Source organism: Tupaia chinensis, unplaced genomic scaffold (assembly GCF_000334495.1).
Source record: "Tupaia chinensis unplaced genomic scaffold, TupChi_1.0 Scaffold149184_1, whole genome shotgun sequence".
Classification (NCBI taxonomy): Eukaryota; Metazoa; Chordata; class Mammalia; order Scandentia; family Tupaiidae; genus Tupaia; species Tupaia belangeri.
The window spans coordinates 1564361-1578941 of NW_006209032.1; the positions used below are offsets into that span (position 1 = coordinate 1564361).

Here is a 14581-nt window from a genome sequence, read left to right on the forward strand (position 1 = left end):
GCAGCGTCTCCAGCAGTGGGTGCTGTCCCTGGTCCTCGGCAGCCTCCGCTGGTGCCGAGGCCCCCTCTCTGGGGCCATGCCTGTGCACCCTGCAGCCGGCCCCCACAGCAGACGCCACCTCCACCCCTGACAGCAGCAGGCAGACGACAGCGGCGCTGTGGCACACCAGGTGCTGGAGGACGCTGAGCGAGGCCACAGAGCAGCTCTCCAGGTTGCAAAGGGAGTCCTCAGGGCTGGCCTCCACCCCGGAGCTCACGCAGGAGGGGCGCGTCGCCGAGTCACCGGGGGCTCCGCTTCTCTTCGCAGCTGCCAGGTCCTGCAGTGCCTGGCAGTACGCGCCCATGAAGAGCTGCACGAGAGGGAGGAGGTGCACGGCGCCGGCCAGCCGGCACAGCGGGAAGGCCCTTCCGCCTCCCTCTGCTGGGTCTCTGTCAGCCGAATCTTCGTTTCTGGAGATCAGGTTCAGCCCAGTCAGTGCCAGGGTCTGTGCTTCTCTCAGAGCTGAGAGGGAGAACGGCCTATCGCGAGAACCTGTAGTCCTGAGGCCCGAAATCCCAGCCAAGGTGCTGACGGCAAAAGAAAGCAGGTGAGTATGGGATGGAGCTGAGGTCGGCCCGAGCAGCCCGCCAGCCAGGCTGTCTGGTCTGTCTGCCCACAGCCCTCCCGGGCTGGCCGGGGCCCAAAAGGCCCGGATTCCCGAAAACCCCTTCCCCAACAGCCTTCCCAGAAGCCCCTGCTTACCTGGCTAACCCCGACGGCTGCAGAAGGGTGCCAGTGGGAGCCTCAGGATAACCACTCAGGAGGTGGCAGAGACCGAGGGGTGACCCTGGGGTCAGAGGCTGCTTCAGAAGCAAGTTTATCAAAATGGAACCTGCAAAAGACAAGGAGACTCTAGAAAGTTCTGACACGGGAGACCTTCCCTATAGGGAGGAAGCCGGTGTCCTCTTAGCTGTCAGAAGGCTCTGGGACAGCCCTGCTCTGGCCCCTTCCCGTCTTCTATGTGAGTCGCAGACTCCCACTGCGCTGGCTCTCTGAGGGACGGCCTGGGGCTGACCCCGGCCAGCGCCCCAGGTAACCCACCGCACACTGCAGAGGCAGTCGGGGCCACGTAGGCCCAGCAGGAGGACAGGAATTCTGGTACCTTGAGTGTTCGAGCTCTGCACCCAGCTGTTGATGAGACTCCTCGGGGCGTCTTCTTGCTTTATGAGGTCGCCCCTCAGGCTGTGAGTCTTATCTGAAACCAGATCGAATGGGAATCAAAGCTTGAGCTCGAAAGCACGGGCATATCAGAAACTCTCAGACGCAACAAGTCTCAAACTCTCAGGAGTCCTGCTTGGGGCTTCTTCAGCCTGGACCGAAACAAGAGCTGAAGCAGCAGGGAGCCCATCTCTGCCTTCCTGAGTAACAGCTCGCCAGGAGACGAAGACAAAACCCTTCGCAGTGAGGTGATGGGACATCGTCACCGTTAGACACCGTTTCAAGGGCTCGACACAGACCAGCGCGTGTTCCTCACAGCAGCCCTCGGGAGCGCTAGCATTGGCTCTCACTGACATCGAGGGGACTGAGGTGCAAAGGTTAGGGTTAGGACTTGCCCCAAAACCCAGCAGCGTGGTCCAGGCCATCGGGCCCCACAGCCTGATCATGACACCACCCAGCACTGCCCCTTTAGCTGCCGGACACCAACATGTGACTGGGCTGCCGTCTCTCATACGTGGTCTGGTGGCCCCTGGTTTGGAAAGGTCAAAGGTGGGAAGAGTCGGTGTCACTGACGGGCACAGTACCGTCAGAGTGAGACCTCCTGACGCAAGGCGACTGTTCTGGAAAGCAGCAGCACCCTCTCAGGCTGGCCTAGGAAGGAGTCCAGGCCCCTGCACACTCACTATGTCTCTGGTGTGGCCGGCGGATGCCGACTGGCAGCTTTCAAATATGCCTGCAAACCCTCCACCCACCTCCCCCGGAAAGGCACAGCCCAGCTTCCTTGCCCTGGAATACGCCAAGCCCAGGCCTGGGGCCTGTTTCCAACGGACAGGGCATGGCGGCAGTGACACTACGTGACTTCTGGGGTCGGCTCCCCAGGTCGGTGAGCTTGGGGAGCCATCCACCAGAGGACGAGGACACCTAGCAGCCCTGCGGAGAGGCCCGCGGGGGCAGGAATTAGGGGGCTGCCACGTGAGCGAGCGCGGCGAAACACATCTCTAGCCTTGGACCTGCTTCGGTGGCTCCAGTCCAGCAGAGGTGAGCTGCGCCCGGAACTGCTGCCCAGAAACCAGGGGGACGCAGGCAGTGCTCTTTTGTTATTTTTTGGAAGTATTTATTTCTAAAATGATTTCTGTAATTTTTCTATAGGGCATGTATACTCACTGGAGAGAGACAGAGACAGAGAAAAAAGAGAAAGTGAGAAATCACTCTGTGTGTGTGTGGGGACATTCTGAAATCCCTTTCCTCCTCCAGTCCCCTCTTGGGGCTTTAGGCATGCACGCACACGCACCTGGCGTGTTTCAAGCCGCTAGGTCCAGGACTCGAACTGCAGTGGGTCGTGTGGACTCCACCTGCCTTAACCGCTGGCTGGCGCAGCCGTGGGGATCTTTTTTTAAGTGAGAAAGTAGCCTCCAGGTTCGGGACTCAAACCATGGTCAATCGTGGGGATTTAGAAGCCCGACCACCACGCTACCTGCTGGCCCCTTATTATTATTATTATTATTTTATTTTAAAGAATTATTTATTGGGGACCAACAACTAGCGTAATGGCTATGTCGCTGGACTCCCACATAGTCAACCGCAGTTTGCGTCCTGGACCCGGTGGCTTAAAACTCACGCCAGGCGCGTGTGCGTGCGTGCTCAAGATCCCGAGAGGAGAATGGAGGAGAAGGGATTGCGGCGTGGCCATCCCCCCAGGGGGTGATTTCTTGCTTTCTGTCTCTATGTCTCTGTCTGTCTGGCGAACACATGCGCCCTATAGCAAAAACCTCTCCAAAAAAAAAAGAATTATGTATTTACTATCATTATTTTTCAATTTTGACCAGAGATAAACCAAGAGAGAGAGAAGAGAGAGATAGAGAGTAAGTTGTCAGATCTGGGACTTGAACTGCGGTTGGCCATGTGGGGGTCCAGCGCCCTTAGCCACCACGCCACCTGCCAGCCCCTTATTATTATTTTTAATTTGGTATAGGACATGTGCCCTTAGCAAAGAGAGAGAGACAGACAATAAGCAGCGGGCCCAGGACTTGAACTGCGGTTGGCCATGTGGGAATCCAGCACCTCAACCACCATGCCACCTGCTGGCCCCATGAGTGTTGTTTGAAACCACCAGTTTGGGTAATCTGTTAAACATGGATAGATGACAAACAGATGGACTTACCTTCTCTGCCCACCAGAGACTTGTACCCTGGCTCGGCCTGGCAGGGGTGGGAAAGGGACATGTGGGCACTAAAAGACTCCTTTGTAGGGAAGGATGTTTTTCCAAATTGTGTAGAACACGCTTCTGGCTTCACACCCACAGAAGGGCTTTTCCTAGGACTGAGAAAGTTAACTGTGAGAGCAAAGCAATGACTCTGCTAAAACCACTTCAAATGGTTACAAAACTTCTAACATGCTTTCGACTTGTTATGTTTCGATGTTCTGACCAAAGGTTTTCTCTGTTCTGTTCTGGCCATTCTATGTCAAGATAGCAGTGTAAAATAAGACATTTTGATGCAAATTATTGGAAAAGTATTTCTTTTTTTCAAAAGGTTTATGTCTTAGGGTACATGTGCTCGCCAGAGAAAGAGACAGAGACAGAGACAGCGAGAGGGAAAGTCAGAAATCGTCTCCAGGGAGGATGGCCACGTCATAATCCCTTCTCCCCTTGGGATCTTGGGCATTCATGGTGGCTCGGTTTGAGTTTTAAGTTACTGCGTCTGGACCTCGAACCGTTCTCAGCCATGAGGGAGAGTAGCAAGGTAACCACTATGCCATCTGCTGGCCCTGGAAAAGTACCTTTTTTTTAACAGAGATTTTTTTTTTTTTTTAAGAGGTTTTTGCTATAGGACACGTGTGCTCGCCAGAAAGACAGAGAGAGAGACACAGAGAGACAGAAAGTGAGAAATTATTCCCTGGGGGGATGGCCACACTGCAACCCCTTCTCCTTCATTCTCCTCTCGGGATTTTGGGCACGTGTGCACACACACCTGGCGTGAGTTTAAGCCACTGGGTCTGAGACTCAAACCATAGTCGACTACATGGGAATCCAGTGACATAGCCATTACACTAACTGCTCGTCCCCAGAGATTTTTGCTATAGGGCACATGTACTCACTGGAGAGACAGAGAGATAGAAAGCGAGAAATCACTCCCTTGAGGGGATGGCGATGCCACAGTCTCTTCTCCTCCATCCTCCTCTCAGGATCTTGGGCACGCACACACGCCCAGTGTGAGGTTTAAGCCACTAGGTCTGGGACTCAACTGCAGTTGGCTACGTGGGAGTCCAGCAATGTAACCATTAGGCCATCTGCTGGTCCCTGGAAAAGTACTTCTGCTCACTTAAAAATATAGCTATAATTCCTTCACTATTTCCAATTTCACCAAAGCAACTTCTCGCTATGGAACAACCTATTTGCTTCAGTCGGGGGCTGAATCTGAGGACTTTCAATGGCGAGCAAGTCTACTAGAAGGTGTGCAGAGACCGAGCAGGTTCCTCGGCACCCAGGTCAGGGGAGAAGCGGCCTTAGCCCTCTGCTCCAACCACGAGTGCTGAGGCCTCTGCTCAACATGAGGAGGAGAGGACAGGTGCTCGGCGCTCCTGCTGCCCCTGGACTACGCGAAGCACGGAGAGCTCAGGTTCACACCTCGTCCATGAGGAGCAAAGGCAGCCAAGAATATCCAATACCAGAACAAATCGTAAGGCTGGTCCAGACAGGCAGAGGACAGGACACAGCCCATTAACAAGCTGAGTGCAGCTGTCAGCAAACAAGGGGGCTGCTGGACAAAGAGTCCAGGGCAATAAACAGAAGACGCACTCCAAGTACCTGGGACTGACATACACTCATGCTTACAGCAAAATCAGTTCTATTAAACACGTTACATAAATATGAAGACTGGATAGGACCAGCAGATGGCGTAAAGGTTACATCGCTGGACTCCCACAGAGTCAACCACAGTTCAAGTCCTGGACCAGTGGCTTAAACTCATGCTGGGTGCATGTGTGTGCACGCCCAAGATCCTGAGAGGAGACTGGAGAAGGGACTGCAGCGTGGCCATCCCGCCCGGGGGGGGTTGATTTCTTGCTTTCTGTCTCTCTGTCTCGCTGGCGAGCACACGCACCCTACAGCAAAAATCTCTCTTAAAAGATAAAAAAAAAGACCATCCTCAAAATGATCAGCTTCCTCTAGTCCTGAAGAATTGTGTCTAGGAAGTCCCCACACGGAAGTGCTTGTGGACTGCAGGCCTTATGCTGCGATGCCTCAAATCATTCAAGCTTCATCCAGCCACCTTCGACCTCCTGAGCAGGGGCTCTCAGCCCAGTGGCCATCCTTCAGGGCTAGCCTGACTGGACATGGAGGCTTCCTAGTAAACAGGCAAAATGGAACTGTCCCTTCAGCACCATCATTACCTGACACGGGAGAGGGAGGGAGCAGCCAGTTTATTCACCCTTTCGCTGCTCTGGAGCTTTGTCCTTAATTCATTCATCTCTGCATCTTTAAACTGGAGCTCAGACTGTAACGACTGCAGCTGGAAGGCAAAAGCAACAGTTGTAATGGCCCCATCACATACACGAAGACACCCTGGGCTTGTGAGTCCAAGCTCGTAAAGGAGACCAGTGAACAATACATAGGAAGGTCTGCTGTGATATAAACAACCGAAAACATCCCACGTTAGCTTTCTTCCTGAAAGACAGCGTGGCACGCTAGAAAAACACTTGACTCTAACTATTGTGAGGGCAGTCTGTGAGGGTTCAAATACCAGCTTCACCATTTAGATAGCCACTCTAAAACCAAGCTGATCTGTAATATAATACCCATCTTCACCATGGTTGGGGTGATCGAGTATGATGAATAGAAACTGCCCAGATCGAGATGGCCAAGGTGCCATATCTCGGTGGAAACACGTTGGCTTTGTTTCTGTTTCTGTTTTGTTTTCTTTTTTTTTTTGCCATAGGCTGTTTGCATTTGCCAGGGAGAGAGAAAGACGGTGAAAGGGAAGGTGAGAAATCACCCCCCCAGGGGAGATGGCCATGCCATAATCCCTTCGCCTCCTGGGATTTTGGGCACACACTCACACGTGTCTAGCATAAATTTGAAGCTGCCAGGTCCAGAACTCAAACCATGATCGGCCATGTGGAAGTCCAACACTTTAACCACTATGCCACATGCTGGTCCCATTGTTTTATCTTTTTATTTTAAATAATTATATTATTTATTTTATTTTATTTTAATCTGACCAGAGAAGGACAGAGTGAGAGAGAGTGAGAAAGTTGGAAAGTGAGAAAGTAGAAAAGTGAAAAAGCAAGCTGCCAGATCCAGGACTTGAACCGTGGTCAGCCATGTGAGATTCCAGCACTGCTAACCACTATGCCACCTGCCAGCCCGTTTTATTTTGTTTTTTACAAAAAGTTCTGGGTCACCTTTTTGGAGAATTCCTTTTCTTTCTCACTGAGCACTTGGGCTTTCTCTTGCTCTAGGAGTAAATGTGATCGTCTCTGTTCCTCTAGAATAGATTCTGTCTGATGCAGGGAGTCACGCAGAATTTTAATTTCCCCATTCTTAACGAGGACTTCTTCCTCCATTGCCTTCAGCTGTAAATCCAAAACAATCTTGTGAGAGGATGGTAAGGGAACATTATTTCCAAATTTTATTTTAACAAGTAGCTGGGGAGATGGAGAAAGCACAGGAAACACACGTCCTGTGAATGAATGAGTGCTCAAAATATACTATACCAACCAGACATCGCCACGGCCTACTAGGCCTCTTCATAGGACACTAGTCACTCACATATGAACATTTTCTTTTTAAATTTTTTAAATAATTATTTTATTTACCTTTATTTATCTATTTATTTAAATTTGACCAGCAAGAGAGAGATAAAGTGAAAAAGCTGCCAGGTCCAGGACTCGAACCACGGTGGGCCACGTGGGAGCCCGGCACCCTTAACCACCATGCCACCTACTGGCCCCCACAGGGGAGATGGCCATGCCATAATCCCTTCGCCTCCTGGGATTTTGGGCACACACTCACACGTGTCTAGCATAAATTTGAAGCTGCCAGGTCCAGAACTCAAACCATGATCGGCCATGTGGAAGTCCAACACTTTAACCACTATGCCACATGCTGGTCCCATTGTTTTATCTTTTTATTTTAAATAATTATATTATTTATTTTATTTTATTTTAATCTGACCAGAGAAGGACAGAGTGAGAGAGAGTGAGAAAGTTGGAAAGTGAGAAAGTAGAAAAGTGAAAAAGCAAGCTGCCAGATCCAGGACTTGAACCGTGGTCAGCCATGTGAGATTCCAGCACTGCTAACCACTATGCCACCTGCCAGCCCGTTTTATTTTGTTTTTTACAAAAAGTTCTGGGTCACCTTTTTGGAGAATTCCTTTTCTTTCTCACTGAGCACTTGGGCTTTCTCTTGCTCTAGGAGTAAATGTGATCGTCTCTGTTCCTCTAGAATAGATTCTGTCTGATGCAGGGAGTCACGCAGAATTTTAATTTCCCCATTCTTAACGAGGACTTCTTCCTCCATTGCCTTCAGCTGTAAATCCAAAACAATCTTGTGAGAGGATGGTAAGGGAACATTATTTCCAAATTTTATTTTAACAAGTAGCTGGGGAGATGGAGAAAGCACAGGAAACACACGTCCTGTGAATGAATGAGTGCTCAAAATATACTATACCAACCAGACATCGCCACGGCCTACTAGGCCTCTTCATAGGACACTAGTCACTCACATATGAACATTTTCTTTTTAAATTTTTTAAATAATTATTTTATTTACCTTTATTTATCTATTTATTTAAATTTGACCAGCAAGAGAGAGATAAAGTGAAAAAGCTGCCAGGTCCAGGACTCGAACCACGGTGGGCCACGTGGGAGCCCGGCACCCTTAACCACCATGCCACCTACTGGCCCCCACATGTAAAGGCTTTCTTTTTTCTCTTTTTCTTACAAAAAAAAAAAAATTATTTTATTTAACTTTATTTATTCATTTTAATTTGACCAGAGAGGGACAGAACGAGAGAGAGCGTGAAAGAGAGGGAAAGTGAGAAAACAAGCTGCCAGGTCTGGGACTTGAACTGTGGTCAGCCATTTGGGAGTCCAGCGCCTTAATGCACACACGTCCGGCATGACTTTAAGCCACCGTGTATTTAAGCCGCCAAGTCCAGGACTCAAACCGCAGTCGACTACATGGGAGTCCAGCCACATAGCCATTACGCTAACTGCTGGTCCCAACCCCATAAAGGTTTTCTAACGTGCATTTAACAATCTGGATTACACACTTTACAGATTAAAAGTCCACATTAGATTCCTGGTTTTCTTTTTCTTTTCTCTCCCACATGGCCGACCACAGTTCGAGTCTCAGATCTGGCGACTTGCTTTCTACCGCTCTGTCTCTCGCAGAACAAACTGGAGAATAATAATAAAAAAACAATTCTTTAAAACAAATGAATTATTTTATTGGGAACCAACAGATGGCATGGTAGTTAAGGTGTTGGACATGCTGCACACTCCCACATGGCTAACCATGGTTTAAGTCCTGGACCTTGCAGTTTGCTTTTTCACTTTCCCTCTCTCTCTAGTCAAGTTAAAATAAATAAATAAATGAAATGAAATACAATAATTCTTTTAAAAATTATTTAATTTAATTTCATTTATTTATTTCAATTTGACTATAGAGAGACAGAGGAGGGTTGGAAATGAGAAAGCAAGCCACCAGGTCCAGGACTCAAACCGTGATCAGCCATGTGGGAGTCCAGCTGCCCGTAACTCCCATGCCACCTGCCGACCTCCAGTTCTTCATTTTCTTAGGGACCCTTAGCTGATTGTATAAAGGAGGTCTGCTTTCTCGCACAACTGCTAATGACACTGCAACCATTATGATGTGCTCTTTGTATAAAGGTACATGGCGTAAATTCACCTCAGTGCCCTGACAGTTCCTGTCTTTCTGGGTCTGTTCTGTAGTGTTTCTTCCCATGCCTTGATCCTAGAAATTCACCATTTAGTTTCTTTCAGCCTAAATTTCCTGGTTTTAGCTTTCTCCCACTTCATGGGAATGATTCTAGACTTTATGTAAGTTTTAAAATGTATACAAAATATATTTTACTGGGGGCTGGCAGGTGGCATGGTGGGTAAGGTGCTGGACTCCCACGTGGCCGACCGTGGTTGGAGCCCTGGACCTGGCGGCCGGCTTTCTCACTTCCCACTCTTGCTCTTGCTTTCGCTTTCTCACTCTATGCCTCTCTGGTCAAGTTTAAATAAATAAATAAAAACAATGATTAAAAAACCCCATATATTATATATATATATACGTGTGTGTGTGTGTATATATATGTATACATTATTGTACAGCGCTTCCTAACACATGACTAAGGAATGAATTAACTACAAAACCCCATATATTATATTTTATATTTTTTTTTGTGTGGGTATATATGTATACATTATTGTACAGCGCTTCCTAACACATGACTAAGGGAATGAATTAACTACAAAACCCCATATATTATATATATATATGTGTGTGTGTGTGTATATATATGTATACATTATTGTACAGCGCTTCCTAACACATGACTAAGGAATGAATTAACTACAAAACCCCATATATTATATTATATATGTGTGTGTGTGTATATATATGTATACATTATTGTACAGCGCTTCCTAACACATGACTAAGGAATGAATTAACTACAAAACCCCATATATTATATTATATATGTGTGTGTGTGTATATATATGTATACATTATTGTACAGCGCTTCCTAACAACCCCATATATATTATATATATATGTGTGTGTGTGTGTATATATGTATACATTATTGTACAGCGCTTCCTAACACATGACTAAGGGAATGAATTAACTACAAAACCCCATATATTATATATATATATGTGTGTGTGTGGATATATATGTATACATTATTGTACAGCGCTTCCTAACACATGACTAAGGAATGAATTAACTACAAAACCCCATATATTATATATATATATGTGTGTGTGTGTGTATATATGTATACATTATTGTACAGCGCTTCCTAACACATGACTAAGGAATGAATTAACTACAAAACCCCAAGTTAGGTCACTTACCTTTTCTCTAAGTTCTCTGTATTGTCCTTGAAGTACTTCTAATTCAAAATTATCTTTAACTGGAACGCTTTCTCTGTTTTTCCCTGTAGGGTTTTTTGACATCCCATCTAATCTGGGGACCTTATGAATACCTGTAAAAAAGTTCCCATACACATTTAGAATCCAAAGTTTTTCCATTTTTGCCAGAAAATGCTGAAAAGAATCACTTTTGAGAGCACCGTAGAGAAAGATGTAGTAAGCAATATAAATTTTTTATTTTTTAAAAAACAATTGTTTGTTCAACTTTGTCTCTTATTATTATTTCTCAACCCGCTACACAGCATGTGTGCTCACCAGAAAGTGATCTCCAGGTCCAGGTCTTGAACCATAGTCGGCGATGTGGGAGTCCAGTGCCTCGACCACCATGCCACATGCTGGCCCCAGCAATAGAGGTATTTTCTAACCTAAGGACATGACTCAAACTCCTAAATGATCCTATGATATAACAGATCCTATCACCCTCTCCCCACCTGCCCTAACATCAGGGTCTCACGTAAAGGCTGAAAGGTATTGCCGGGAGCTCTCTGGCGGAACTCGTGACCTGTTCAACGTGTACTGAGCGCCTGCAACACGCTGGGCATGTCAGTCCTTAAATGCCCAACAGGGAGCAAAACGGAGAGCCCTTGCACTCACAGCGCTCACAGGACATTAAATGATCGTGGGACTAAATGCCAAATTATAGCTGTGATAAGAGCTAGCCCGGGAAGTAACCAGTGGAGCGGAGAAGGGAATGGGCGGCCAGAATGCTCGGTGTACGAGAGTTCATGTTCCTGTCCTGTCAGGACGCAGGACAATTCGAGAATAGAAGTGTGGTGTGGCGAGAACCCAGAGAGCGAGGGGAAAGGGCAGGGCCATACTGGGCCTTGTGGGCCAAGGCAGGGACTCTGGTGTTCATGCTCCTGGGTTGTCTGAAAGTATTGATGCACTTTTCTACACAAAAATGCAGCATGGCTTTTCTGACAGGACAACAGAAGCAGGGGGAGGCCACCGGAGGGCTTGGTGGGGACTGCACGTGTATCTGTCTGACATGGCCAGTTATGAAAAGATCCCTCTGGCGGGGCTATGAAGACGGAAAATGGGGAGCCAATCTGGCAGACTGCTGTTCAGGAGAGAAATGAGGGTAAAAACCAGGGTAAAAACCATGCAAACAGGATGGATTCCACAGATGGATTAAGAAGGTAAAGTTGGGGCCAGCAGGTGGTGTGGTGGTTGAGGCACTGGATCCTATATAGCCGACTGTGGTTTGAGTCCCGAACCCAGCAGTAAAGCACGCCAGGTTCACGTGCACGTGTGCCCAAAATCCTGAGAGGAGAATGGAGGAGGAAGGATTGCGGTGTGGCCATCCCCCAGGGGTCATTTCTCACTTTATCTCTCTCTTTGTCTCTGTCTCTCTGGCAAGTGTATGCGCCCTATGGCAAAAATCTTAAAAAAAAAAAAAAGAAGAAGGTAAAGTTGACAGGATTTGGGGTGCGATTATAACGCGGTGGCTTCTTTTCTGTGGTCTTAGTCATCCATAGTCAACTGCAATCTGAAAATATGAAATGAAAAATTCCAAGGGAAAAAAACCTTGAAAGCTTTTCCTTTCGGAGAGGTTTTTGCTATAGGGCGCATGTGCTTGCCAGAGAGACAGAGAGACAGAGAGTGAGAAGTCACCCCCTGGGGGCATGGCCACACCCTTCTCCTCCATTCTCCTCTCGGGATCTTGGGCACACACGCACACACGCCCAGCGTAAGTTTAAGCCATTGGGTCCGGGACTTGAACTGTGGTCAACTACATGGGAGTCCAGTGACATAGCCATTACGCCAACTGCTTTGCCCAAAAGCTTTTTCTTATACATTAAAAAACTTTTTTTTTTTTTTTTTTTTTTTTGTGAGAGGGAGAGAGCAATCCTCCCAGTCCACCCCATTTGGGTGTGGACATTCAAATCCTTTTTCCTCCATTTGTCCATCCCATCAGGATTTTGGGCTCACAAACACTTGCACTGGACAAAGATTTTTTTTTTTCTGTAGGGCATATGTGCTTGCCAGAGAGAGACAGTGAAATCACCTCCTGAGGGATGGCCAAACTGTAATAATCCCCTCTCCTCATTCTTCTTTTTAGATTTTGGGCATGCATGTGCATGCACCCAGTGTGAATTTCAAGCCTCTGTGTCCAGGACTCAAACCATGGTTGGCCATGTAGGAGTCCAGCAACGAAACCATTATGCCATCTGCTGGTCCCATGCTAGGCATTTTTGAAGCTGCCAGGGTGGGGACTTGAACCATGGTTAGCCATGTGGGATCTGTTCCCTATACGCAGTGCTTAACCACTGCACTATGGCACCAGCACCAATTTGTAAATTTTTTTAACTTTTTATTTTTAGAATTTTGCCATGGGGTATGTGTGCTCACCAGAGACAAGAGACAGAAGGTGAAATGTGACTCCCCAGGGGAATGGCTACATGGCAATCCCTTCTCCTCCATTCCCTTCTTGGGATTTTGGCCACACATAAACATGTGCCATGCTGGGTCTGGGACTTGAACCCGGAGCTGGCTATGTGGGATCCAGTGCCTCAACCACTATGCTACTTGCTGCCTCACAACTTGTAACTTTGTTTTTGTTTAAGGTTTTTGAGATGGTGAGAAGAAAATGAGAAATCACCTCCCAGGGGGTTGGCCACGCCCCAATCCCTTCTCCCCCTGGATTTTTGGCTCGTGCACACACACATGCCAGGCATGATTTTCAAGCCCCCAGACTCGGGACTTGAACCAGATTGGCCACATGACAGTCCAGCTCCTTAACCACTATACCACCTGCCGGCCCTTGCAATTTGTAACTTTGATCTGTGTGCCATTTTGAGTACCACGGTGAAATCTTGAGGCATCACACTCCATCCCGCTTGGGAAGTGAGTGATCCTGCTGTCCAGCCTCTCAGTGCTGTATGTGTTACCCCCCCCATTAGTCACTTGGTAGCCATCTTGGGTATCAACTCAACTGTCAAGGTATCCCAGCGATCGTGTTCCTAATAACCTTATTGTACTTAATAGCCCCAAAGTGCAAGAGCAATGCCCCTGGCACGTTGTTATAACTGTTCTATTTTTTTCTTTTTGTTGTTTATCTCTTACTGTGCCTAATTTAGAAATTATGCTTTATCATAGGTGTGTGTGTGCAGGAAAAATCATATAGGGCTTGGTACTATCGGCAGCTTCGGGCACCCACTGGGGGTCTTGGAAAAGTCTGTGCTACTGATCAAGGTGGACTACTGCAGGTGTGGGGCCAGGAAAAAGGAGAGGAGTCGCCTTGTGCCACGGCCTGGAGTGTTGCTGGTCACTGCCCTGTGGGACATCTGGGCAGCAACAAGTGTTTTCTGAACGTCTGCTTTGCCAGGCACCAGGTTGGAGATGCAGGAGGACTGAGTTTCCAGGAAATGATCATGTAGAGTTAAAGATGTCTGTGGGACATTCAAGGGCAGAGGCAAGGTGTCCTTAAAACCTGTCTCTTTCTAGTAGCCCCACAAGGCCTCCCTCCTGCCCCAACTAGAATGTAAACTCTCTGAAGGAAGGAGTTTTTGTATTTTGTTCATTGACTTGCTTCGGTTCCTAATGTTTGAACACCTAGCAGTCCATACAAAAGGATACATTTCTTTCCTCTCTTGTACCTGTCAGCCCCCTCCTAAACTCTTACTGCTCAAGGAAGACAGTGAAAGCTTCATAAGATCTGAAGCATCTCAAAGCTGTCCCAAGAATGTGTTCCGGAGTGTGGGTAGGGCTGGATCTGATGGTAGTGGTCACTGTGTTCTAAGGACCTCTGCTTAGAATCAAGAACAGATAGCCCTAAACTTTAGAAAACACTGTAAAATGTTAACCCAGCTTTCGGTATTTGACATTCCTGATACATTTCTCTCCTAAACCAAAAGACCTTTTGGAACACAGCCACCGTTCAAATCAGGGTGTTCCTGTATTTTTTAAAAGAGCGAAGGAGAGTGTCAGGTGTGCAAGACATCGGGGTAGCCCTAGCCATGGGGTTCCGAAGCCACAGTCGTCACAAGGCTGTGGCTCGGCCTGCACTACCCTCTGGGGAAAGGCCCCAGGAGCACTCACTGGACACGTCCCGAGCCGCGGCCGGGCACTGGCTCATGGCCTGTGACGCCAGGATGTCGAGCTCCTCCAAGTCGTCCGCAGTGAAGTCCCCGTGCGCGCTGAACGGGTCTTCGGGGTCCGGGACGGCGGCCTCGGAGAAGCCCCGGGCCCGCTTGCTCGGGGGATGCCCAATGCT

The 14581-nt window shown here is 47.9% G+C and overlaps 1 protein-coding gene across 1 annotated transcript in view; it reads right to left on the reverse strand.

The window, feature by feature from the left end:
• Positions 1-14581, reverse strand: part of ATRIP (ATR interacting protein) — a gene marked incomplete in the record, with an annotated part of 20861 nt that extends 6280 nt beyond the window's left edge. Inside the window, 8 exon segments of the mRNA XM_027769305.1 lie at positions 45-566; positions 742-871; positions 1142-1234; positions 3359-3516; positions 5587-5705; positions 7553-7723; positions 10288-10418; positions 14407-14581. Coding sequence (XP_027625106.1) covers positions 45-566; positions 742-871; positions 1142-1234; positions 3359-3516; positions 5587-5705; positions 7553-7723; positions 10288-10418; positions 14407-14443 — 1361 coding nt within the window.